General features: G+C 53.2%; 4 protein-coding genes and 1 long non-coding RNA gene across 5 annotated transcripts; 3 read left to right on the top strand and 2 right to left on the bottom strand.

Moving 5' to 3' along the window:
• Positions 1–69: 69 nt before the first annotated feature.
• Positions 70–10518, bottom strand: LOC311592118. Its single transcript, XR_014777296.1, has 4 exons — positions 10259–10518; positions 5043–5151; positions 4301–4413; positions 70–680 (listed from the first exon to the last, which is right to left on the bottom strand). It is a non-coding gene; the product is annotated as an uncharacterized lncRNA (long non-coding RNA).
• On the top strand, positions 7209–9529 carry SCGB1C1 (secretoglobin family 1C member 1). Its single transcript, XM_084757390.1, has 3 exons — positions 7209–8389; positions 8776–8978; positions 9327–9529. The coding sequence occupies exons 1-3, from the start codon at positions 8335–8337 to the stop codon at positions 9357–9359; spliced, it is 291 nt and encodes a 96-aa protein (XP_084613516.1). The 5' UTR covers positions 7209–8334; the 3' UTR covers positions 9360–9529.
• Positions 10519–10584: 66 nt separating the features above from the next.
• Positions 10585–13970, top strand: CIMAP1A (ciliary microtubule associated protein 1A). The gene is made up of 7 exons (XM_084772099.1): positions 10585–10735; positions 11134–11250; positions 11403–11603; positions 12020–12121; positions 12268–12389; positions 13070–13210; positions 13557–13970. The coding sequence occupies exons 2-7, from the start codon at positions 11142–11144 to the stop codon at positions 13644–13646; spliced, it is 765 nt and encodes a 254-aa protein (XP_084628225.1). The 5' UTR covers positions 10585–10735; positions 11134–11141; the 3' UTR covers positions 13647–13970.
• Positions 13971–16019: 2049 nt separating this feature from the next.
• On the bottom strand, positions 16020–19591 carry BET1L (Bet1 golgi vesicular membrane trafficking protein like). The gene is made up of 5 exons (XM_084772100.1): positions 19511–19591; positions 18652–18786; positions 17656–17747; positions 17345–17401; positions 16020–17229 (listed from the first exon to the last, which is right to left on the bottom strand). The coding sequence occupies exons 2-5, from the start codon at positions 18668–18670 to the stop codon at positions 17062–17064; spliced, it is 336 nt and encodes a 111-aa protein (XP_084628226.1). The 5' UTR covers positions 18671–18786; positions 19511–19591; the 3' UTR covers positions 16020–17061.
• Positions 19592–19874: 283 nt separating this feature from the next.
• Positions 19875–25148, top strand: RIC8A (RIC8 guanine nucleotide exchange factor A). The gene is made up of 10 exons (XM_084772087.1): positions 19875–20015; positions 20309–20356; positions 20449–21039; positions 21332–21423; positions 21815–21965; positions 23057–23152; positions 23251–23395; positions 23477–23621; positions 23943–24062; positions 24380–25148. Exons 1-10 carry the CDS (start codon positions 19932–19934, stop codon positions 24498–24500), a joined length of 1593 nt encoding a protein of 530 aa, XP_084628213.1. The 5' UTR covers positions 19875–19931; the 3' UTR covers positions 24501–25148.
• Positions 25149–25353: the final 205 nt, after the last annotated feature.

Genomic DNA, 25353 nt, shown 5'->3' with positions numbered 1-25353 from the left:
TTTTCCTGTTGTTATGATAGAAATGCTCTGACAAAAGCAATCTGAGACAGGGTTTGGTTCCAGCTCAGTTCACGATACAGTTCTGCATGGTGGGGACGTCACAGTGAAGGAAGGCCGAGGGTCACACGGTGGCTACCGTCAAGAAGCAGAGAGCAATGCTGGGCAGTCGGTGGCACACACCTTTAATTCTTCTATCCCAGTGCTTGGGAGACAAAGGCGGGCAGAACTCTTGAGTTCAAGGCCAGCCTGGTCTACATTGCTACAGTGTTCCAGCACAGCCAGGCCTGTACAAAGAAGCCCTGTCTTGAAAACCAAAAGAAAAAAAAAAAATAAGAGAAGAGGAGCTGGTACTCGGCTGCTTTTTCTTTTATACAGTTGAGGAGCTCCTGCAGGGAATGGTCCCTCCCACAATTCCTGTGTCTTTTCACATTGACATAAGCTGGCCCCTCCACAGACCCTACTCTCCAGTAATTCTAAATTCTGCCAAACTGACACCACCAACATCACAGCAGGTGATCAAGGAGACCTCTGAGAAGAGGCCAGTGAGGTCACAGGTGGGAGGCAGAGGTGAGCTTGGGGAAGCAGGCCACCAGTGAGGTCCTTCAAAGAGCACTGCAGGAAGTTTTCCACAGACAGACACCAGAGGAGAAATGCAGGTGAACCTTTACTGCTGATGAAGTCTAAAAAAAAAAAAAGAGAGAAAGAAAGAAAGAAACAGAAACTTTCTCTCCTTGGTGCAGAAGAAATGTCATCTGGAGAGGGAGGGCCAGGCCTCCCTAGAAAGGTGACAATATATTCATGAGTCCTGCTACACCATAGCCCACCATCTGTCCCATCATAGACATTCCCAATGACTGGAATCCCACATTATTCAGGGGAATCCCAAAAGCCAACAGCAGTTACCTCAGATGTGCAAAACATAGTAGCCCTGACACCCACCCCACAACAGATTTGCTCTGGCCCACTGATCACTGGGTGCTCACCCAGCACCAGCAATGGAAGAGTTAAAGGCTTCTTGGTGGTGGTGGTGCTGGTGTTGATGCAGGCCTTTAATCCCAGCACTCAGGAGGCAGAGGCAGGTGGATTGCTGTAAGTTCGAGGCCAGCCTGGTCTACAAAGCAAGTCCAGGACAACAAAGGCTACACAGAGAAACCCTGTCTTGAAAAACCAAAAAATAAAATATAAATATAAAAAGGCTTCTCTGGGTCTGGCCGCTTCCCTGGATGAGGATTCTTCAAGCATGTTTTGTTGTTGTTGTTGTTGTTAGTTTTGGTTTTGGTTGGTTTGGTTGCTTTGGTTTGGTGGTTTTTGGTTTTTTTTTTCCCCTCGCCCTCTTGGCTTCTTGAAATCCTGGTACTGGGTAACCATGTCTACTCATGTTTCTAGCATTGGCCTGTGTCTGACCAAGTGACAGGACACCTTGTGCCTTCCTGACACACCTAACTTCTAAATTTATCAAATCTGGCCTGGATATACTGCCCAAGTGATCAGGGGAACATGAAAAAAAGCTCTTTTCTTTATTCCTTTTCCTTACTCCAAGCCCGTTTCATTCTGTCTGGTCTCTCTCCCACGCTGCTTAAATGTTTCTAAGTATGCAAGAGGAACAGCAACATGTGCGCACACGTGCATACACACACACACACACTCCCACCAAAGGCTGCTCTGAAATAAGGTATGATCTAACCACTCCTGAGGTATCTGCAGATCATTTGAGAATTTGATTCCAAAGTCTGGCTAGAGTTTGATTCCTCAAAGTGGCTCTCAGCCTGGCCATGGGGACCCACTCGCCTCCCCCTTGATTTCCAAATTCTCAGCACCACAAACACTCCCAAAGTCTCTCATCTCTAAGGCTCTTCTTCCCCACTCTTAAGAAATCTTTTATCTCTGATTTCTTTGCTCTGCTCTCAAAAGAAAAATAAAATCTTAAGATTATGCTTTACACACACACACACACAAAAAGTAGTAGCCCTGTAGAGACAGGGTAATGTCAGGAAGGGAAGGTGTCCCTCTGGGTCTGGGCACTGTGTCAGACATGCTGTGGCCCACTAAGGTTTAAGTTCTACTCCTTGCAGGGCCAGGGAGAGAGGAATAAGTCCAGCACCTTGATGTAAATAAATAAAGTAAATGTTAACAGTTTGCCAGACCAGGACCAACACCTTTATATGCACTCACTCGTGAGGCTCACACAGGGGAAAGGGGCAAAGGGACGAACTCAGCAGAGCTGTGGCCTGCATAGGCTAGTGGCTGTAGGCACCTTACCAGCTCAGGACTCCCCAAGACCAAGTTCTCAGCACAAAGGAGATTTATTTGCACCAGAGGGAGAAAGGGCCGGGGATAAGACAGAAGGTGAGGGGGAAGGGGAAACAGACAAGGGAGATGAGAAAGTGGTATTTACCCCCAAAGGACTGCCTCTGAATAGAGAGGAGACAGACATGACCCATGGGGAAATGGCACTTTACAAAAGTCAAAGGGGAAACCTCCTGTTAGGATGAGGTGCTTGATTTTCACTGGGCATGTTAATTAGATGAGCCAAAGGGGGCTTTTGATTACTGGACTGCCATCCTTTGACAGCTGCACCCGGTGGTCAGCCTCAGGAGGGGGAAGTGGCCAAATAAAGGGATGCACCCTGGTGACTGGCTTTAGGAATGTAATCTGGTGGTTTTTAGCAAGACAGCGGGAACAGAGGAGAAGGGCAAGCCTGCCAGAGCTGTGCTCTTTGCCTTGCCTAGAGTCCTTTCATTCTCTCTCACCTTTTTATTTTGTTATTGGTTCAGAGTGTCAGGTAAGTGGGGGGTTGTTGTGTATGGCTGCTTCCTGCTGACACTGGGGCATCCTTGTTAGGGGACCCAAGGAATCTGGGTTGCTGGTCAAGGCCAGGAAGAGCAGGCTGTTTCGCTTGTTGTACCATAGGAAAGTGTAGTCTGTGAGGCTGGGCCACGATATAGGTTCAGAGGAGCCAGCTGGGCCTGAGGCTGGAGTTTCTGGAGCCATCCATAGTTGATTCCAAACCATCGGGACAGATAGACTAGGGCGGGGGTAGAGTTAAGGAGTTTAGGGGAAAAAAAAATTTATCTTGATGGACATTGGAAACTTCTAGGTTCATGGTCCTGGTGGTTGGAAAGAGGAGTCCCAAAGCCAGGGAAAGGGGGAGAGACCCCACCCTTGGCAGTAGGCAGGAAAGCCTAGGCTGTTGGTTTGCAGGAATACTTACCAGGAGTGCCAGAGTTTTTGAGAGAAGCCAGGGAAATTTAGATTTGACTCTATAGGGTTAATTGGGGGAACATCTGCTATCTGCAAGCAGGGTGTGGTTGTGTTGGGGAGAATAGTGTTTGAGAGTCTTTCCTGCGGTATGTGTGTGGGTTCTGAAACAGATATCTTAGCTGCACGGGTGATTGGAGAGGCTCTTGGCAAATGGTGAGAGGAAATGATCACTAACAGATTTGGGGGGTGGGAAGGTTAAAAAAATTGGCTTTGGTTCTCAAATGGGGACTTGGATGGTCACAGGAACAAGTGAGCCATAGTGAGGTATGGCATCGGCAACTAGGGTTATCGGCAAGGGGTGGTGGCACCCAGAGGAAGGATAACAGGTCACCAAGAAGAGACTCGATACCCTATGAGCATATACAGGGGGGATCCCCCTCAGTCACAGATATAGGGGAGGGGAGTAGGAGGAAGCGGGAAGGAGGGAGGAATGGGAGGATACAAGGGATGGACTAACAATTGAGATGTAATATGAATAAATTAATAAAATATTTTAAAAAAAATAAGTGTACCAGAAGGGTAACTGCCACAGAAAGCAACACGTTACACAGGAGATGAGCAGAGATGATAATACAAACGCTAGCTATAAACAACTGCCAGTGAAATTTTAGACGAGCCGTTTACCAAAGAGGTTCTGTTAAGACTTGTTACATGAACTTTTCCTACACCTACGCATGTAACCGATGACAGACCAAAGTACAATTCCACCCAAGTTCAACTTGACAAACCAGTGAGTTTGCTGGGCCTACCTACCTGGGTGAGAGTTCCTTACAGGAGTATGGGTGGCTCAAACAGCTCTTTGGCCAGCAAGGCATCACCCAGCATGGATCCTGACTTCCCCAGAGCTGAATAGATGGAGTCGCCCCCTTCGGTGAAACCGTCCACTCTCAACATATTTTAGCACCACAAGACCATATGTAATTAGGACACAGTTACATAGAGCTGGCAAGGAAGTACTGGAGGGAGGAGCTGAGATCTCAGGTGAGAGTTTGAGGACCCTCACCCCTTCCTTCTTTGAGAAAAGATCAACAGGACCAACCTTGAGGATCATTTGTGAGTAGTCATAACTGCTTCCCATCACAGTGGTAATGGCTCGTGGACCCAGAATACAGCACGCTACAAGACGACCAGTCAACTGTAGAATGAGCGTTTCTGTGAACAAAGTCAATTTGATCCCAACTTACTAACAGCATAGAGCAACATACGTGGTTCACATCCCAGTATTTTAATTATGCTAAAATTTCCACAAGAGGCTTGGTGTTGTGGTGTATGCCTTTGATCCCAGAACTCAGGAGGCAGAGGTAGGAGGATCTCTGTGAGTTCCAGGACAGCCAGGACTACAGAAAGAGACAGGGTCTCAAAGCAAACAAACAATAAAGTTTCCACAAGAGTTTTCAGTGCAACTTGGTTTTCAGGCAGACAGATCAAAGGCATAAATAAATGTTAAAAAACTAATCAGGCTGGGTGTGGTGGTGCATGCTTTTAGTCTCAGCACTTGGGAGGCAGAGGCAGGCAGATCTCTGAGTTCCACAACAGCCTGGTCTACAAAGTGAGTTCCTAAGCAGCCCGGGCTACACAGAGAAACCCTGTCTCAAAAAAGAAAGAAAGAAAGGAAGGAAGGAAGGAAGGAAGGAAGAAAGGAAGGAAGGAAAGAACGAAAGGTAGTCAGAATTTGGGCTACAATGATTTCTATATTTAATAAATATAGCATATTTGCACATCTGCAAAAGTTATAATCTGATACATCACCGATCAGTATGGAGCGCTTTGCTTTTACTTACAATCAAAGAAGATTCTTCAAAGCTCAAGCATAGTGGTGTACACCTTTGAGGCCAACCTGGTCCACCAAGTGAGTTCCAGAACATCCAGGGCTGTTACACAAGAGAAACTCTATCTCAGAAAAAAAAGAAAGAAAAAAAGAAAAGGAAAGAAAAACAAAAAGATGATTGAAGCATAAACACTTAGCAGTGGGGGCTAGAAAGATGGCTCAGTGGTTACAAGTATTTACTGCTCAATCCTGAGGACCAGAATTTGGGTCCTAACACCCACATGAAGTGGCTCACAACTACCTGCAACTTCAGCTTCAAGGGATCAACTGCCTTCTTATGGTCTTCGTGTGTGTGTGTGTGTGTGTGTGTGTGTGTGTGCGTGCGCGCGCCTTCATACAGAAATTCACAAAACTGCACTCACACACCTGCAAATAAGTAATACTAAAAATAAAAACTAAACTTGAGATCCCAAATCTATCTGCCTTGCCTCATTGACTGGATCTCGACAGACAAATCCACCCCACAGAGGGTCCAGATGCTCTCAAAAAGAGCAAGGGTAGGTGGCAGAGAGCTGATGGACACCCAGCCCAGGTGCTGCCTGGATATGGATGTGTGGGAGCAAAATCTTGTGCTGATTCTAGGGACTCAGCAGAGACAAAGGCACTGATTGCAGAAAGGAGCGGCAAAGAAAGGCCTTACTGAGGGAGAAGTGACCAGATACAGCCACAGAGGACTGGCTGCAGATCTGTACAAACACACGGGTGAACACACATGGGTGAACACGAAGTAGGAGATTCTCTATGAAGGCAGGGGAGTAGGTCAGGTGATCAGTTTGCAGGAGGGTGTTGTTTGCTTGAGTGTTGTTGTTGTTGTTGTTGTTGTTGTTGTTGTTGTTGTTTCCATGTCTGTGAAATAAAAGCTGAGGCACTGAGAATCAGAGGAGACAAGTAGTGTGACAGGAGCCATCTCCAGGGTGCGAGAAGACACCCCTGAAGCAATCTTCTGAAGCTTTCAGCACCCAGGACAAGGTTGTGGTCATGTGAGGTTTGTTGGGTTATGTTCTAGCTACACTCCAACCAGTGGTGTGAACTCAGCCTGTGTTGGGGCCTTTTCAGGAAAAGACAAGTATTCCAGTCAGCTTTCTATCCCTGTTCCTACGCATAGTGACCAGAACCACGTGGGGGAGGAAAGCCTCTTCGGCTTCTGTCTCCACACAGTCCATCATTGAGGCAAGTGGGGGCAGGAAGTGAAGCAGCAGCCATGGACAAAAGCTACCTTCCTGGCTTGCTCCTCGAGGCTTGTTCAGCCTACTCTCCTCTACCGCCCAGGACCACTTGATAAGGTGGCCCCGCCCACAGAGGGCTGAGACGTCCCCCATCAATCACTAATCAAGAAAATGCCACCCTGCAGGCTTTCCCACGGGCCAGTCGGCTAATGGTGACTCTTCAGTTGCGATGTCTTCCTCCCAGATATGTCTAGGTTGGTGTCAAGTTGACAAAAACCAAGCAGCACAAGTCAGCGCCAGAGGTGGCGGGCATAGGTCAAGGAGTGATGGTTAATGGTGATACAACAAATACAAGTTGTATCCAGACGTGATGTGAGCCAGGCTGTGTGATCCCAAACAAGTTCAAAGGCTGAGGGATCCGAGGGAGCGAGACTGGATGGTCAGATGGTGTATAAAATGGCATGTGACGGGGCTACTCCTGCCACCACTGCCCGTGACTAGAGGACAGCCTTGAAGTGGTATCAGAGGAAGTAGAGGAGAGAACAAGATCGCAGGAGAGGGGAGGACAGGGGACAAGTGTTTAGGGTGTGAGGTTGCTACAATAAGACAGGAGGAGTAAGCAGGGGCAGGCAGCGCGGAGACCCTCACATGCTTATCCCAGGCTAGCCCACAGAGTGGTGTCAGCCAGCCAATGCTGCTGAGGGGCTAAGACACACAAGAGAAATAACTGCACACTGGAGCCACAAAGGGAGGTCAGGGGGCCATTTGTAACCCCCACGAAGGACAATGTGAAGAGTAAGAAGCTAAGCAGGAGAAGTCTTTCAAAGATTCAGTTCTGTGCCAGAATTTGCTTGGGGGGGGGGAACCTGGAAGGGAGGGGTCTGTCTCAAAACAGGTGTCCAGGCCAAGCCCCCCGGAGACGCTCCTTGCAGGAGTCGGCTCTCTTCCTCCATCGTGTGAGTTCTAAGGGTCAAACTCAGGTTGGCAAGAATGGCATCAAGCCCCCTGACTCACCAAGCCATCTACGTAGCCCCCAGAGCCAGGATTTAAAGCTGAGCCAAGGTGAGCACCACAATTAGACAGGAGCCCAATCTGCTTTCCCACTAAATTTGGTGACATAGGCTGCGCTGCACAACCACTCCTGCATGTGTAGACTTATATACGTAGAGAGGTTCCATCACTATAGGATAATTCATGTTAGGAAAGAGGGTTGGAGAATACTCGTTATAAACAGGAATCTTCAAAGGCAAGAGCCACTGACATTGGGTCAGTGCTTGAAGGACACAGAAGAAAAGCTCTGGGGTTTATGTCACGCGTCAAAGCCCCCAGAGCATACACAAGGCTTAAGTATAATCAAGCAAATGGTAGGGTACTGAAGGTCACCATGATGCCCTTTTCAGACATGGCATGATGGGGCTCCCTCTGACAGTGGGGAAAGGGAGAATTCTGTGTTGAAGGAGGAGCCTCCCCGGTCTGAGCCCATCTGTAACGGGCACCACGTAGGAGAGGCCGTCACACCACCAGGTGGCAGCAGAGGATAGGAGAGAGGTAGGAAACAGCCCAACTGCAATTCTTCTCGGGGCCACCCTATCTCACTTGGATACTGCCTCCAACTTCAGACCACCTGTGACCCTAGGAAGCCCCCACCCCTCTGATATGTGCCCAGGCTCCTCTCCCGCCTGTAGTAGTTGAGTGGACTCAGCCTGAATGCAGAGGATTATCAGACAGCTCATTATGAAGAGGTGGGGTCCGAACCCCAAAGATCGATGTAGACCCTTCCCAGAAGCTGTCGCTGCATGGTAGAGGCCACGCATGACCTTTGGCTCGCCTCTCTGGTAGCTCTCTAGCACTAGGTTCACCCAGCTTTGGGATTGATTCCACTCACCCCGACTTATTTGCCAACAGCCCCCTTATGATCCACTCAAGGCTGGCACTTCTTGGCACCTGGTGGAACACAGGGACATGCTCGGCCCACTTGTCCTGCCAGGTCCTGATAGGTATACCCCGCCCCCGGGCAAGGTGCCACCTTCTAAAGCATAAAAGCCTAGTATCCCCCAAGCAGTTCTTGTGACTGTCGCCATGAAGGGGAGCGGTGCTCTTCTGCTGGCGTCTCTGACCCTGCTCTGCATCTGTGGTAAGTCTAGGCCTTACTTCTAGCACTTTCAGAAGGTAAGAGGCCCCAAGAGACTGAAATCCTGAGGTCAGATGGACAATGCCTACCTGTGTCAAAGACCCTACCCCCCCCCAAAGTGCAAGGGAATTTGTGGATCCCAGTCCCAGCCCAAGCCGCCCTGACTGGGACAGGTGTGGGGAGGTGGCATGGGGGGCGGGGGTGGGAGGGGAAGGTCTGCAGTTTCTTCCCTGGTGAGGTCAGGAACTCAGAGGGGAAACCACAGCCGCTCCCACTGGTGCTGATGGGAAAGGGATCTGCAGGCGGTTGGCCTGGGTGGGACAGAAAGATGTGGGACAGGGAAGAGACCAAGTCCCTCCCCTTGACAGGATAACCCTCTTGCAATACAGGGCTGACATATACATCAGAAGACGACAATGAGTTCTTCATGGAGTTCCTGCAAACGCTGCTGGTGGGAACTCCAGAAGAGCTCTACGAAGGACCCCTGGGCAAGTACAATGTCAATGACATGGCCAAAGAGGCACTGAACGACCTCAAGTCCTGCATCGATGAACTGAAGCCTGAGCATAAGGAGCAACTGGTCAAGCTGCTGGTAACTGGGCTGGGACCTCCATCACTCAAATGTCTGTGGGCCTCCCAAGACCCGCCCACGCATGGTACCTCCCCATCCCTACATCCACAGCAGCAAGCTGAGGTGGAGACCTCCCAGAGAGACTTCCAGAGTCTCTAGGTCCTACTTCCCCCCCACCCAAGGACCATGTCCCACACAGGCAGGACATGTGCACGCAGCCTCTCCCCCGAGGTGCTGGGAGGGGTAGAGCACAGTGTTCTGGAACCTGTCTATCCCCACTGGTATGCAATGCCCCATCTGCCTCTGGGGCTGGAAGCTCTGGTTGTTGCTTACCGGCTCTCCAGGTCCTCACACACATTTCTCTTTCAGGTACAAGTGCTAGACAATACAGAGGACACATAAGCAGGCCTGAACCATGGCTCCACTTCCATGAACGACGGGACCAGCCACACAAAGCAGCCACGGGTGTGCTAAAGACCACTGCTTCCTCAAGAGTAAATTCACCCTCGAACTGTTAAATCAATAAAGCCTCCTGCAGCCCAGGCACTGGCTTTCTCTCTCTTTCTCCCTGCAACCCAGGGACACACACACACACACACACACACACACACACACACACACACACAATCCTATCAAGGGCACCCTGAGGGATACACCAAAGCTGCAGGCTCACATGCAGGGTCACTTTCCAGAAGCAATGCATGGGAGCAGCCTCAGGACCCCGTGTGGATAGGGAGGGGTCCAGGAGGGACAGGGTGTCCTGTGGCAGGATGGAGGAACCGAACCCAGAAACGCTGGCTAGGCAGAGCGCTCGGAGGCTGGTGATTCCTCACAGGGGCTGTGCCTAAATAAAAATAAATAAATAAAGCAAAAATGCAGGCAGCTGGTGCATAGAGACTGGGAGCTTTGCGAAGAACCTCTCGTTCCCAAAAATCACTCCTAGAAAGAGAGCCCAACCTGAGCCAGACCCTTAAGAGGAACCTTATAGAGGCCAAGAAGGGAAGCCCTGAGGCTCATAAAGCCACCCAGGGTGCTGATGGGTGGGCTTTGCCAGCAGGGAAGCTGAAAGGACAGCGGTGTCTGAGGAGGTGTAGGGAGAAAGCAACCTGTCTAGGTATGCCCCCGCCCTCACGCATCAACACAGCCTCCAACCCAACCCCACACTCCAAGATCTCCTAGCCAGAATACCCCTATCCTCCAGTGTCCCCAAATCAGTGGCTTCTAGTGGGCCAAAGCTAAAGAGAAACCGCACCGCACTAGATCTGCATCTGTCCCAGCCATCACAAAGGGTTAAAAATAACCTGGAGAGTAAGGGGGTCCCTGGAGAGGTGGGGTGGTCTCTGGAACAGAAGAGTTCCCTCAGGAGAGAATAGGAGCTCCTTAGAGAGTTGAGGAGTTCACAAAGAGGTAGAAGTTTCTGGAGAGGCATGTAGTCCCTGGAGATGTTGGTACCCCCAAGAGAGGGTGTGGGTTCCCCAGAGAAGGTTGGTTCTCTGAAGACAGGGTGTCTGGGAAGTGTAAGCTCTGAAGAGAGGCCTTGGGCAGAGGCCATTGTCTTCATCACACATGCTGTAATCTAGAATTCCTTGTGGGACAGAGCCACATTCTAGAGCTCAGGGACGGGGACCCCTCCCCAATTCTCAAAAGTGGGGGAGAAAGGGAAGCTTTCTCTCCATGCTCCTTTTTAGGGATCTGCCTGGCACAGACGCCAGGGGGACAGGCCACCGGTGAGGAGGCTGGGTCCCAAGCTACTCTAGGCCTATTCCTGCACGGAGGAGGTGAGGCCTCCCAATTGCTCCCCTCTGGCCCATGACACAGCTCAGCCAAGAAGCTCTGGACCCTTGCGGGCCAGCTCTTTGCAAAATTGCACCCAGGGTTCTCTGGCCGGCCCAAGCTCCCTCAGAGCTAAGATAATAGTCAGTGCAGGGCCAGAGTGGGCAGCTCCCCTGGGCCTGTCCTGAAGGCATGACACCCACCCATATCTTAGAGCTGGGTAGGGGTGAGCTCACCACACCAAATGGGGAGCCCTCTGCTTGTCACTGCTCAAGACTCCCATTGGGCAAAGACTGGGCCTGCAAGATGCAGTATCAGCAGAACCCAGGATGGGGACATGAGGGCCAAGAGTAAGATGCAACAGGGTGTCCCAGCACCTGGTCACCCTCTTGTCCGTGGACAGAGCCAGCCATGGCAGAGGAGGTATGGGTAGGCGCCTGGAGGCCTCATCGCCCCCGGGGGCCCATCATGGCCCTCTACAGCAGTCCTGGACCCAAGTACCTGATTCCACCTACCACTGGTAAGATTTCCCAAGGCCCTGGGGATTATTGGGGACAGGGGAAGAAGCCAAGGACCGGTTTGGCCTGGGATGGGTCAGGGCTTAACCCTTGACTCCTGGCGGAGAGAAGGATGTTTCGCTCCAGCAGCAGCCCTGAGCCCCTGTGCCCACAGGCTTTGTGAAGCACACACCCACCAAACTTCGAGCACCGGCCTACAGCTTCCGTGGGGCTCCCATGCTCTTGGCGGAGAATTGCTCCCCAGGGCCCCGCTACAGTGTGAACCCCAAGATATTGAGGACTGGCAAGGACCTTGGCCCTGCCTACTCCATCCTGGGGCGCTACCGTACCAAGACCATGCTGACCCCCGGCCCGGGTGAGTGACCTGACCCTCCCCCGCCCCTCCCCCACCCCCATTCTCCCACCCATCCAAGCCCCCACCCCGCTGCCTTTGGCCCCAGGCCCTGATAACGCTATGTGAAAGCCAGAGAGCCTCATTCCTTCCGCTCTGGGGATGCCATCGGGCCTGAAACCCACCAGTCCTCCTGCACCTGGAGTCCAGGGACACAGCCCACACCAGACCTCAAGCTCACTGCTTGAGAACAGCCCTGGGACCAGTATTTCTACTGAGGACAAACCTGACCAAATCTGTTCACCTACAGTGCTGAGAGGCCCAGAAGCCTTGTCTTAACTGTTTGGGACATCATCCTTCCTTCGTGGGCACTCAGGTGTTGGGGGTGGGTGGGGAACCCCAGATGCTTCTTGTTCCTGCACACCCTCCCTCCTCTCCAGGTGATTACTTTCCAGAGAAATCTACCAAGCATGTATTCGACTCGGCGCCCAGTCATTCCATTTCTGCTCGGACCAAGACCTTCCGAGTAGACAGCACTCCAGGTCTGCTGCGGGGGCCCCAGTCAACTGTTAGAATAGAGTTGAGGGTCCCAGCAGGGGTGGAGAAGGGGTAGCCTTCAAAAGGTGGAGGGTATCCAAGACAGGAGGTAGTAGCCCCGTCCCAGCCTGAGGCTCCCCATCCCCCGCAGGCCCTGCTGCATACATGTTGCCTGTGGTGATGGGGCCACACACGGTGGGCAAGGTCTCCCAGCCCTCCTTCTCCATCAAGGGCCGCAGCAAGCTGGGCAGCTTCAGCGACGACCTGCATAAGGCAAGGGTCATCCCAGTTGAGGTCAAAGCCTGACCCCAATGACCTTTCTGACCCTCTTCCCCAAGAGCCATGAATCCCCTAGCCCACAACGGCCCTGGTGAAGCTCTTGGGTGTCCTTCACCCCTTGGGTGCCTGCCACATGCTCGGGCTTATTCAGTAGTGGGGGGGGGGGCCTGGGAGACTAACTTGGGCCATGTGGTGACACTGTTTGTGGGGTCCTGCCTGGAAGACAAACACTAATTTTAGACAGAGGCTAGGGAAGCCAGGAAGAAGGGAGGGAAGCCGTGAGCCTCTCAGGGGAAGAAATGCCTACTTGTATGAACAGCTAGTTCAAAAGCCCTGGAGTAGGCACACAATACCCAGTAGCACACTATAGGAATTTGTTGACCTCACCAGCCCCTGGCCTCTGCCCTCAAGACCAAGAGGAGTGTCCCCACTAGGGAAAGGACCTTGCACACAGCCCCCAGAGGCAAGGACACCGGGAATGCCACTGCCACAGTGAGGCTGAGATGGATAGTAACACAACCCCCCCACCCCATAAACAGTGGGGTGTTGTTCCCAATGGCTGACAAGCAGCTTAAGAGTGACTTTGGTGACTCAAGGATCCAAACCTAACCCTGTCCTCTGGGGCCACACGCCCTGTGAAAGCGAAACCTGGCTGAGCCTTCTTCAACTTCCAGACTCCAGGTCCTGCTGCGTACCGTCAGACTGAGGTTCAAGTGACCAAGTTCAAGGCTCCACAGTACACCATGGCTGCCCGGGTGGAGCCCCCAGGGGATAAGACCCTGAAGCCAGGACCAGGAGCCCACAGCCCTGAAAAGGTCCAGGAACTAGAGGGGTCCCAAGAGGGTCAGGGGAGGTGATCCGGAACGCGTAGGGAGGGCCTACACTCTGCAAGGGTGAGTGGGGGGGGGGGAGGCCACGCACCCTTACTTTCAGCAGTGGCCCTGATGGTAATCTTTCAGTTATGGGAAATCTGAGCTCTAGCCTCATTGCCAGAGACCAGCCCACTGTCCCCAGTATCAGTTAAGGGATACTGGGCACAACTCAGCCTTCGCACTGGCAACCCTGGCCCCAAGTTCAGGAAGAGCTGAGCCTTTCATCCCACCCCTAGGCTGAGCATGCTTCTCACAGTCCTCCTCCTCCCCCTCCCCCTCCCCCTCCTAGGTGACCTTAAACAAGCCTTGCGCCCCCACTGTCACCTTTGGCATCAAGCATTCTGACTACATGACGCCCCTGGTTGTCGACGTGGAATAGCCCCCCCCACTCTTCATCCCATCGATCTGTGATCACAATCCTCCCATAGACATGGCTGGGCTAACAGCGGATTGGGCACTTCATCAAAGGGTCAGCTGCCAGCCTGGCCCTGCACCACAGAGCACACTAGTTTGGATGGTTTTGACAAGTTATTATTATTTTTTTCCTGTGCTATCTTCTGTTTGTTAATCTTGTTTCCTGCCATGTCCAAATTATTTAATAAACCACAGATTGCACTTGTAAGGGCTTATCTTGGCGAAAGGACAGAGCTTGTCCAGAGGGGCCCTGTCTTGGCTTCCTGGCCTGGAGGTCCTGCAGAGAAAGCAGAAGGCCTAGGAGTTTCAGAGTTCCACCCGATATCTGAGCTCCCCTTCCTAGGTTCTCCCCTCTACACGCAGGCTGAGAGAGAGAGGTGCAGAGCACCTTGATCATGGGGTACCACAAAGGTGCTGACTGATGGATGCCCTGTGTATGTGTGTGTATCTATTATGAAGAAGCTCCAAACATGCAAGGTTATGCAATCACCTGACACACACCTCATGTCAGCACACTGGCCTTCAGGCTTCCATGGGGGGGGGGGTCGTTGGGTACGACTCCCACTAACCTGCCTGGAAGACTTGGGCATGGCCATTTTCACTGTGCTACTGCACAGTGTTATTAAGTGCAAACCTTAGTGGAGCTTGTTTCCATCCACAGCCAGTAGGAGAATGTGTGCAAGAAAGCTGTGGCATCTTAGCTGGGCCTGAGGACGGTGTCTGCAGAGGTTCTCAGGGGGACCCAGGCCCAGCTTCAAGAAACAGAGATACAATATCACCTCAACTTTGTAGCAGGTCAGCGCAAAACAGGTGGCCTTACCCAACACACCTGGGGGACCCATGTGTCCCAGCCTCCTTGCATTTACTCCCTCAGCCCTTAGGCGGTAATGCTGTCACCATCCTACCCTCAGATTGGCAGTGAAGGGCCACACAGAAGGAAGTAGGTGGGTCTGTGGCTGCCCTGCCCAAAGCCAGGGAGATAAGGCGTCCCTGGAAGATAGGCAAGGGTGGACTTCAGTGCCCAAGGCCGCCCCCAGACTAGGGTTGGCTCAAAATAACTCAAGTTCCTGGGAAACAAGGACAAGGCCTACACTGACTCCCAAGACATTAAGCAAGAAGCCTTGCACTGTAGGATAAGCCTGGTCACTGGCTCTCAGTCCCTCACTGGGCACCAAAGCGTCTTATGGCTTGCTCGTGCTCAGGATCCACCCACACATTAGGGGAAGTGCCAGGGGTATAGGCCTGAGTTGGACAGTACGGTCATGACCTTCAGAAAGTTGCTCTGACCCAGTGGCTGGGGAGTTAGTATCTCCCTTCACATGATTCATGCAAGAAACAACAACAGCTAAATGTGACAAGAGCTACAACCGTGATTCCCCAAAGGAGATGAAGAACTACAAACAGCCATGGAGATTGGTGGAGCAGGGCGAAGACCTGAGGAGAAAGCCAGCCATGATGGGGGGAGGCAAGGGATATCTCAGAGAGGGATGACACTGCTGCGCCGGAAATTATCCCAAATGCAGAAATTTACACCTTAGTCTGCACCAGCAAGATGAGTAGGTGCTGGCTATTACAAGTGTCTCAGGAAGCCAGATGCGAGTGCACGTGCCTGCAATGCCAGGCTAAGGCCAGAGGAACATCTATAGGAGACCAGCCAGGGTTTAAGAGCATCCTAGGAAGCACGGCAAACCACTATCTCACAAAAACAAAACAGCAAAGTACCCTGGGGCTTATCAACCCGGAAAGTTAAGTCAGCAGTACACGGTTCCAAGGAAACAAAGCAGAAACATGAAACACCTGCTGTGGGTCCTGGTGGAAGAAGGATGCGGGCAGCTGGTACCATGCCTGGTGACAAGCGGAGGGCAAAGGCAAAGCCCTGGTGCACACAAGCTGGGAGACAAGACTGAGGCACAAGGTAGATGAGCCTGGCTGGCAGTGCGTGGGGCAAACAGCAAAGCTACAGAACAGGCAGGGTGACCTGCGCTGTACCTGGTGGGGGCGGGAAGTCAAAACAAAGGCTGGCCCTCCTCCTCTACCTCCTCCAGGCTTGGGGCTCAGGCAGATACACTGGAAGGGCCAAATGAGCCTAAGGTCAATGTGTTCAGAGAAAAGCTGCTCTGTAAAGGAAAAAGGGGAGGGTGCCTAGTGCTATAGCAGGGCACTGCAACAGTCACGGAGAGGCCCGGATATGACAAAACCTGGCTTCACTTGGAACTCAAGAGTGGTTCTGAACAGATGGACCTCAGGATATGGCCACATGGGTGGCCAGTGAGCCAGTTCAGGGAGAGACGAGGGCACAGACATGAGTAAGGTCAGAGACAAGCACAGAACGTCGCAGTTTCTTAAAGACATTTTATGTGAAGACAAAAAGTGCTAGGCGCTCATAAACTGTTGTCCCAATCAGCTCCATGAGTCAGCTTGTGTGCAAATGGGACTGGTCAAGGAGGGAGGGAGGGTGGGCAGGTAGGTGGAGTTATGCAACGAGAAGATGGCTCAATCTTTCCCACACTGAGAGAGACCAGCTGTGCAGGGTAGGGCAAGGTTCAGAGCAAGGTCAAAAGTTCCTGCTACACAAATGCTTTCATAGGTGGCCTCCAGCCTCCTAAGGACCCCACACACACACACACAGAGAGATCCCTCCGATGCCACCTGGCTCTGAAAAACCACACAGCACTGTTCTCAGTCTGTCAGCCTGGGGGATGATTCTTAGTCCCAAGGACATCCATCTCTGCTCCTGGACACACGGGTCTTGTGGCCCACAAGGATCTTAGTCCAGTGCCTCTAATAAGGGCTGCCGTCCACTCCTCTATCCACAGCTTTGCCTCTTCCTGGGGTCTGACTTCAGCCAGCAACTGGTGGGTACAGCCTTGACTCTTGGCCTGCACAGGCCCACTCCAGACTAGCCTGGAGTCAGGATGACCGTCATTTGGAAAGGACTCATGACCATATCCCCTTTTGGTGTCAGCTCCAGACTCTTCAATAATGCAGATAACGGTCTAAACCAGGCACAGACATGTTAGGGCAAGACAGGAGACCCTTAAGACTTCAGCTTCTGAGGAGTGTGGCTGGTGGCCACAGTGGGTGCATTCGGGACTCACAGACTCTTTGCTTAGATTCTTAACATGGCTCTGGCTCTGCCAGTGTCTTTAGCACCAGGGAGCAGGGTTGGGTTTTGCCTTTTTCTTCTTCCTTCATACACAGGACAAGCCAACAATGAGCTCGTTATGACAGAGGCAGCTGCAGTTGTCCTGACTTAGGAAGATGAATGACCCATGATGATATCTTCAAAGGACTATTTTTGTTTTTGTACTCATGTCCTTTGGGGGGGAAACCAGGAGAGCCGGTGTAGAAAAGCCTGGCTGCCCTCTGGCACCATCGGCTCACGTCCTTGTCCTCGACAAGAGGTAGGAGAGGACGAAGAAGGCCACAATCAAGACCACGGCCATACCACACAGAAGCTTCCGGTTGTCTCGCCCAGACCGCGCCACTGTGGAAAAGCGCTTCACACTCCCCGTGAGTAGGCTAGTCACGCTTGTAAAATCCGAATCCTGCGGAAGGGGACCCAACAGGATCACATAGAGTACGGACCCTTGGCCCCCCACCCCCACCACACCAGCACTGAAGGGTAGGGACCGCAGAGCAGATATACACCTGCATGCTTACCATGCTGTCTAGGTACTGGTTCTGGTCTTCTGTGTCCCTGTCGATGTCCAAGGCCAGCTGGTTGGGATAGAGAGAGGGCAGAGTCAAGCAAGGACACAGAACACGGCCACCCATCTTCCCTTCAGGGTGACCAGACTTTACCCCCAACTCTGCTAGGTACCTCTCACCAGATAAAGCTTAAAAAAGGTCAAGGTGTTACCTGGGGGCATCACTCGAGTCAGCATCCCCATGGACAACACACGGCCTCCTTCCTACCCTCTCAGCCCTACTCACCAAGGCACCACACGGAAGGGAACGGGGTCACCACTGACCGATTTGAGCCTGGTAACCTTGGAGGCCAGGCTGTCGGCCATCCACTTGTTCTCTTGGTCTAGAATCTCCTCCACAGCACCAGAGCTCTGAGCTGTAAGAGACAGAGGCTGAAGGATAGCATTCACTCATGACGGCGGTCCCTGCCCCCTCACTCCAGTGGAGTCTGGCCTAGTGGGAACATCTGGGAAAATTCCACCTATAAACATACGTCTGCCAACTTAGCAGGTCCCACCCTGAGGTTCCAACAGGTGGACCATCTACACGTCAGGCATGTGAGCACCTGTGTGTGTGCCCAGGCCAGGACAGGCTGGGGAACCCGCAGCCTCAATCTACCCTACCCTGTTGTATTCTAGTAGGAGCATAGGAAAGACGGAACAGCCAAGCAGGTGACAGGAAGGCTGTGTGGGGATGACCTGGGAATCGGGTTCAGAAAAAGGGTGAGAAAGGCCTTTTACTGCAGAAGCTATGGTGGCCCCACGTCTGCAACCCACACAGGACCTCTGGAAACCCCAAGCACTAAGACTAAACTTGAAGCATTTCTGTCACGGTACGTGGTTCCGAATCACCTAAGTGCGATGGGCACCGGTCTGAAGCATAAAAGCTAGCGACCCACCTAACGTGAAGGAGGCTAGCAGCACCAGCAAACTGGTGCGACCAGACCCTAAAAGAAAGGACGGACGTATCCTGCCAACCACTGCATAGCCATTAGTATGGCCCGAGCATCAGTATCACACCTGGTATACTGAACACAGGTACCGGGAGGTGAACCGAGGCACGCAGGCCCCTCATTCGTAAAACCCTGTTTGGACCCTCCGCTTCCAGCTCGGGACATCAACCACACACAAAACTGATGCCATGCCAAGCGTAGTTTAAGCCTGTTTTTCCTGGAATACGTAAGCGCCACCCCACGCAGGTCCCCCCACCGAGAACTGAGCGATGGCTCCGGCTCCGGCCCTCGCCTCCTTCCTATTGCTACTACCTTCGGATGCGCTCACCCCGAGTCCAATCTGCCATCGTGCCTCCCAAGGTCCGCCACTCCGGGACTCCGCAGAACAACGACGGACGTGGCACCAGTACCTGGAAGGCTCTTCCGGTTCCGCCTCGGGTCTAATAACTTCCGGGAGAAGGACCTGGAGCGGAAGAAGCAGAACTGTAGTTGTTCTCTGGAATGTAAATAAGGGAAGGGCGGGCCGCCAGCATTCGGGCCCACTGACTGGTCAGCAGTATTGGTCCCGAGATGTGGGTGTTAACCAGGAGCATGAACTCAGGCATAAACCTGCAGTCCAAGCTGGGAACTGGCTCAGTAAAGCAGCCGGGCGCCTAGGCGCTGCAATGTCTAGGTGTAAGAACTACAGGATAGGGAGGACAGACAGATCGGCAGAAGACTGGCGAAGGAGACGCCCGGGCCTGACACCGAGTAGGGGCAAGCGCCGCCGGCTAGCGGGTGACAAATGATCCACTGGAGCATTGCTTGTGTGTGTGTCACTGTGGGGGTGGGGTGCACGTTCACCGATTCTGCCTTCAACTAAGTGGTGTGAGCACCTGTGTCCCCGCTACCCAAAACTCGTACACTTCTAACACCTGACACGCGGCAAGGCCGCCCTTCCGTCCCCGCCCCCCCCCACTTCACCCCGCGGGAGTGGCTTTCTCGCTGGGGTTTTCCACTTCCTTCTCTCCAATCCTTCTCATACACTCTGCAACTTTCTTTTTCTCTTGATAACCATTTTATTTTGGTGATTTGGTCTTTTGTTTCTTTTGAGACCGGCCTCACTAGGTATCTCTGGCTAGCCTAGACCTCAGATCTGACAGCTGGAATTTTTTTTTTTTAAGCGTGAGCCACTATGCCCGGCTGACCACATTATTTTGACCACCCGAGTTGTTGCACTTGTCTTTCCATCTTCTCCATGGAATATGAGCTCCAAGGTTTGGACCTAACAGGAGACAGGGCTCCCTTCTTTATCACGCGGGTAAGGAGGGCGGTCCATGCCCGGGCCAAGCCGCCCCCTTCACCAGCCGGGAACTCCCGCTAGAGAGGAGGGCACAAAAGGGGGACGCTCCCAACGGCGCTCCAGCAAAAGCAGCTCAGCGACCAGGACAGGGTTGCTCCACCTTAAACCAGAGGCCCGCCCCGCGTCTGTACACACCCTTTGGGCTCAGCTGAGCTCCCGGCATCCCTCACGCCTGGACGCTGGGCTTCCGGACCTGGGCGGAGCCCGCAGCTTTGGCCGATTGCGTGTGCCCGGCCCAAGCCTTCTAGCACCCGGTGCCAGGGGCCATGGAGCCCCGGGCAGTTGCCGATGCCTTGGAAACGGGAGAGGAAGACGCGGTGACAGAAGCTCTGCGGTCGTTCAACCGGGAGGTGAGAGGCATCCAGATGCCGAGGAAATTTCATAGAGAGAGGAAGCAGCAGTGTGCGCGCAACTCAGCTGGGTGTGCGTGCGAGTGTGGCAGGGAGCGCGGCGGTGGGCGGTGGTGGGCTGGGCATCGGGTGTTGCTGTGATGGGCCGTGGTGGGGCAGGTATATGGAAGGCGAGGGTGGGGCTTGCCTATGTTCAGAGAGGTGGCTGCTGTCTCTGAGGTAGAAACAGACCTGACTCGAGGAGTTCAGGTTCTACCTGCGTGTGGACCTGAGCCTCCTGGCTCTCCCTGCAGCACTCCCAGAGCTTCACCTTCGAGGATGCCCAACAAGAAGACAGGAAGGTAGGTGTCCCCGCCCAAGGGGCTCCTAGGGCAGGCACGGGCTGCCCCAAGAAGAGGGCCCCCGTACGACCACTTTTTGACCCTCCTCACAGAGACTCGCAAAGCTGCTGATCTCCGTACTGGAGCAGGGATTGCCACCAAAACACAGTGTCACCTGGCTGCAGACTATCCGAATCCTATCCCGAGACCGTTGCTGCCTGGACTCGTTTGCCAGCCGCCAGAGTTTACAGGCACTAGCCTGCTATGCTGACATTAACGTCTCAGAGGAGCCCATCCCACAGCCCCCAGACATGGAGACCCTACTCGAGTCTCTCAAATGCCTGTGCAATCTCGTGCTCAGCAGTCCTACGGCACAGATGCTAGCCGCAGAGGCTCGCCTGGTGGTGAGGCTGGCAGAGCGTGTGGGACTGTACCGCAAAAGGAGTTATCCCCACGAAGTCCAGTTCTTCGACCTGAGGCTCCTCTTCCTGCTAACAGCCCTTCGCACTGATGTGCGCCAGCAACTGTTTCAGGAGCTACAAGGTGTGCGACTGCTGACGGATGCGCTGGAACTGACACTGGGCGTGGCTCCCAAAGAAAACCCCCCAGTGATGCTTCCGGCCCAAGAGACGGCGCGGGCCATGGAGATCCTCAAAGTGCTCTTTAACATAACCTTTGACTCTGTCAAGAGGGAGGTGGATGAGGTAAGTTGTAGCCTGAAGTCCATGGTGGGACTCAGCCCAGCCGGGACACTTTCTGGTTTTGCCTCTCTTTGTACCTTAAGTTCCCGGGGTGTCAGATAGGGCAAGGACAAGAGGACAGTCTAGGCAGAGAACTTGGGGTTTCTGAGCTGTGTTGTGCATGGGGTTGGCGGGGAGTGGTCGCCACAATGCTTCAGGTGGACAAAATCAAGTGCGCTGTAGACAGAAGAGCCTAGTGAGCAGAGCCGCGTCGCCCTGTTCCTTCTTACAGGAGCCCCTTTCTGCTTTTTGTTAGGAAGATGCTGCCCTTTACCGGTACCTGGGGACCCTTCTCCGCCACTGTGTGATGGTTGCCGCTGCTGGAGACCACACAGAGGAGTTCCATGGGTGAGGGGCAGAAATTCCCGAGCTGGGGATGGGGACAGTGCTCAGGCAAGGGTGCAGTGGTCCTCAACCCTAGCCGGGAGTCAGAATCTCCTGGGAGCCCCCACCCTAGAGGACGGCTTTCGAGTGGGAGACCCTAGGAGAAGAGCTGTGAACTGAGAAACAGAGCTTTAGACGGAGGCAGTGGTGGCCATGGCATTGCTCCTGAGGGTAAGAACCAACAAGTGCCTCAGCTGAAGAGCTTGGTTTCCAGAGATTTCTTGGCATCCGGCTGAGACAAAATGGGGCAGAGTGTCCTCCAGGCCTCCATATCATGTGTACCCCAGGAGAAGAGCCAGGGATTGCATCTGTGCTAGAGTCACTCTGTCAAAGGCCTTTGTCTGTCTGTCCCCAGGCACACGGTGAATCTCCTGGGGAACCTGCCCCTCAAATGTCTAGATGTCCTTCTCGCCCTGGAGCTCCGTGAAGGATCCCTAGAGTTTATGGGAGTTAATATGGATGTGATCAGTGCCCTCCTCGCCTTCCTAGAGAAGCGTCTGCACCAGGTAGGCAGGGGACCTGTTACGTAGTCCCATGCAGGGACTCTGGCCCCAGTTGTGGTGGCAAGTGTTTCTGCACCACTGGAACTGGCACGTAGAGCTCAGCTTGATGGAATACTCTGGGCAATTCCTCTGATTGCTCCGTGGCCCACACAAATGGTAGCCACTCAGTCAGGCCCTCTCAGAAGCTTGTAAAACACCCTATGTGTGAGCCGCCTGCTGCTGGGGCTGCTGCTGCTGCTGCTGCTGCTGATGTTGATGTTGATGATGATGATGTTGATGATGATGATGTTGATGATGATGATGATAATAATGATGAACAAAGAAAAGCAAGCTTCTCAGGGCCTGCTGAGGTGAATGTTATCTTTTAGGTCTCTGTAGTTCAGTTAAGTGGCTCTCAGATGCCTGTCCTTACTGCTTGTGACCCTCGGGCTCCTAATGTTCCTATCCCTGGGCGGCCGTAGACGACAGTATAAGCTGTCCCTCTGCATCCTAAGAGGGCATAGCTAAAGGTTATCTGACTCCTATGACTGTCTGCGGGACATGCAGAGGAGCTGGTGATCTCGCCCATCCTTGTGGCACTCCCACAGATGAAAGCCAGAGGTTGCGATTCATTTAGCCCTCTGAGGAGGGTGCTCAGTACCTTCGAGCTGGGTGACTGCCCCTATTGCTGTGGCTGCTGGTGTTGGGCTCCAGGGAGATCATGGGAAGGCAGGGGCGGGACAGGTACCCCACTTGCTGTTCGGGAGACTCTGAGTAGAAAATCTGTCTCCCAAGGGTAGTATGTACCTCCAGAAGTATGCCCTGTTTCCATCACTTTTTAAGGGGTTCACAGACCTGGTGTAGCCAGAGATGACCTTGGACTTCTGATCTTCCTGCCTCCCCAAGTGCTGCGATTATAGGCTTGTGCCACCGTGATTGGTTTAGTATTTCCATACATTTTAAGACAATAAACACCCACCACTCTGGCCCTTCGTTAACTCACTACAGAATGGCCCCCTTTACAAGTGTCTGTTGTCAGAACCATCTGCTACCGTGTGCAGTGTGCCCCCCTCCCACATGGGGAGCATGTCACAATGACAGGAGCCTTTTTGCAGACCCACAAGCTGAAGGAGTGTGTGGCACCTGTGCTGAGTGTGTTGACGGAATGTGCCCGCATGCACCGTCCTGCCAGGAAGTTCCTGAAGGCCCAGGTACGTGGGAAAGGAGACAGAGCTGGGAAACACAGGCTGGATCCTTTATAGGCCCCTGGTTGCTCCGAGCCAACGCTTAGAGTCAGCTGCCTCCCCAGGTCCTGCCCCCTCTGAGGGATGTGAGGACTCGGCCTGAGGTGGGGGACCTGCTGCGAAACAAGCTCGTCCGCCTCATGACACACCTGGATACAGATGTGAAGAGGGTAGCTGCTGAGTTCCTCTTTGTCCTATGCTCTGAGAGTGGTGAGTTTTGGGGGAGCCCAAGCCCCAGGCCTCCCCTGCCTCAGCCATAGTCATGCACTGACCTCTTGCCCTGGTCTCCAGTGCCCCGATTCATCAAGTACACAGGCTACGGGAATGCCGCTGGCCTGCTAGCTGCCAGGGGCCTGATGGCTGGGGGCCGGCCCGAGGGCCAGTACTCAGAGGACGAGGACACCGACACAGAGGAGTACAGGGAAGCTAAGGCCAGGTATGTGCCTCAAATATACACATGGGTTCCCTTATATATATATACCTCGTTTTACCCCCTCCACCCCGCAACCAGAACCAGTAGAACACAGGACAGGATGAGGAATTGGTAAGACCTAAAATCAGGCCCTTGTGTCCTGAGTGTCACCCAGCAGGTGAGCCCTCTGGGAACCAGGGGGATCTCCCTTCTGAAGTCCCACCACCACCCAAACTAAGATGGTGGGTAACCCAGCCCTAAGTACAAAGACGGGGACCACCTGCTCCACGAAGCCCCACTTTTCCTATAGCATCACTAACCCATTTCCCTGTTCCTCGGACGTAGCATCAACCCTGTGACTGGAAGGGTGGAGGAGAAGCCGCCCAATCCTATGGAAGGCATGACAGAGGAGCAGAAGGAACATGAGGCCATGAAGCTAGTCAGCATGTTTGACAAGCTCTCCAGGTATGTGCTGTGGGAAGGCTCGTCGCTGGGAGACACGGGAATGCTTAGGATCCTGGAGCGGCTGCGTTAGGCATTTGAGATAATTTGCCTGGAGGTCCCTCTCCAGAAAGGAAAGATGGCACAGTCAGCGTAGAGCGCTGCCTCTAGATGTTGAAAACGAGGGCAAGAACGTAAAGGAAGGACTGCCTAACATCTCAGAGCTAACTGGCTGGTGGTTCGGATCCGGGCTATTAGTCCAAGTAGCAGCCGAGGAGGAGCAAGGTCCCCTGCCCTGCACACTTGGTCCCCTCCTCAACCGCACTGTACTTTCCCTGCAGGCACAGGGTCATCCAACCCATGGGAATGAGTCCCCGCGGCCACCTCACATCTCTGCAAGATGCGATGTGTGAGACCATGGAGGGGCAGCTCTCCTCAGACCCTGACTCCGAGCCTGACTGAAGACGGCAGCGGCTTTGCTCCCCTTCAGAACTGGTGCTGTTTCCAGACATGTCCCTGGGGTGCTGCCACGAGAAGCCACACTCCTCTCCTGCCGGGGAGCCTTTCTCTGTAACCCCCACACTGTCCATCTTTTGCCTTTGGTCTTGTCTTTAGGCCTGTCGTAGTCTTGCTCTCTGTGAAGACTGGGGACCCACCTTTAACTTCCACAAGTCAGTTGTTTCTTTGGTGTTTACCAAGCAGATGCAGTGGCTGCAGCCGTGGGCAGAGTTGCCTTGGCACACGAATGAACGTGCATGCAGGAGGGTGGTGACTGAGCAGGGTGCACATTGTGTGGGCGTGTCTGGGCCATATGCTGTGTTTCCAACATGTTAGAATCTCTTGGAATTGTTTAAGTATGTCAAAAATACACCAAGCGTCCTGGTTCCTGCTTCTGGCCCCACTGAGCACGGGGCCAGTGGCCTCTTCTAAGTTGCTCTTGGTCCTGGCCCAACCACCCACTGCGGTGCCCACACACCCACGCCTCTCTGCTTGTGGCAGCTAACGCCCTCACAACCACTGGTTTAGCAATTACAAAAAGGCAAAGGTTGTAAGACAAGGTAAAACCTGAGGTCTCTGAGGCACAGAATAAAGAGTTTGGGAAAGACTGTATCTGTGAAGTAGCCGGTTGAAAGGACATTAAATAGAAATAGGAACTAATTTCAGAGAATTCAAGGTTTCCTAGATCACCACACATCTGCCACTGAAGGACAAGAACAGAAGCCCCCAATCCCGGGACTCCTGTTGGGTCTGCCTGGCAGCCTGAGTCAGAATGGGCACAGTGACAGGAGGGCCTTCCACCTGCCAGGAAACAGCC

Source organism: Acomys minous (genome assembly GCF_964271855.1).
Source record: "Acomys minous genome assembly, chromosome: 2".
Classification (NCBI taxonomy): domain Eukaryota; kingdom Metazoa; phylum Chordata; class Mammalia; order Rodentia; family Muridae; genus Acomys; species Acomys minous.
The sequence above is the reverse complement of the archived record's forward strand: the minus strand, read 5'-3'. Positions and strand labels throughout refer to the sequence as shown.

What these genes read in the sequence shown, in the direction of transcription:
- SCGB1C1 (XM_084757390.1), top strand. Translation starts at nt 8,335, where the DNA reads ATGAAGGGGAGCGGTGCTCTTCTGCTGGCGTCTCTGACCCTGCTCTGC. An exon ending in GACCCTGCTCTGCATCTGTG is followed by an intron (nt 8,390 to 8,775) that starts GTAAGTCTAGGC and finishes CTTGCAATACAG; the next exon opens with GGCTGACATATACATCAGAA. An exon ending in AGCAACTGGTCAAGCTGCTG is followed by an intron (nt 8,979 to 9,326) that starts GTAACTGGGCTG and finishes TTTCTCTTTCAG; the next exon opens with GTACAAGTGCTAGACAATAC.
- CIMAP1A (XM_084772099.1), top strand. Translation starts at nt 11,142, where the DNA reads ATGGCAGAGGAGGTATGGGTAGGCGCCTGGAGGCCTCATCGCCCCCGG. An exon ending in CCTGATTCCACCTACCACTG is followed by an intron (nt 11,251 to 11,402) that starts GTAAGATTTCCC and finishes CTGTGCCCACAG; the next exon opens with GCTTTGTGAAGCACACACCC. An exon ending in TCAGCGACGACCTGCATAAG is followed by an intron (nt 12,390 to 13,069) that starts GCAAGGGTCATC and finishes TTCAACTTCCAG; the next exon opens with ACTCCAGGTCCTGCTGCGTA.
- BET1L (XM_084772100.1), bottom strand. An exon ending in AGGTTACCAGGCTCAAATCG is followed by an intron (nt 17,402 to 17,655) that starts GTCAGTGGTGAC and finishes TATCCCAACCAG; the next exon opens with CTGGCCTTGGACATCGACAG. An exon ending in ACCAGTACCTAGACAGCATG is followed by an intron (nt 17,230 to 17,344) that starts GTAAGCATGCAG and finishes CCCCTTCCGCAG; the next exon opens with GATTCGGATTTTACAAGCGT.
- RIC8A (XM_084772087.1), top strand. Translation starts at nt 19,932, where the DNA reads ATGGAGCCCCGGGCAGTTGCCGATGCCTTGGAAACGGGAGAGGAAGAC. An exon ending in TGCGGTCGTTCAACCGGGAG is followed by an intron (nt 20,016 to 20,308) that starts GTGAGAGGCATC and finishes CTCTCCCTGCAG; the next exon opens with CACTCCCAGAGCTTCACCTT. An exon ending in CCCAACAAGAAGACAGGAAG is followed by an intron (nt 20,357 to 20,448) that starts GTAGGTGTCCCC and finishes CCCTCCTCACAG; the next exon opens with AGACTCGCAAAGCTGCTGAT.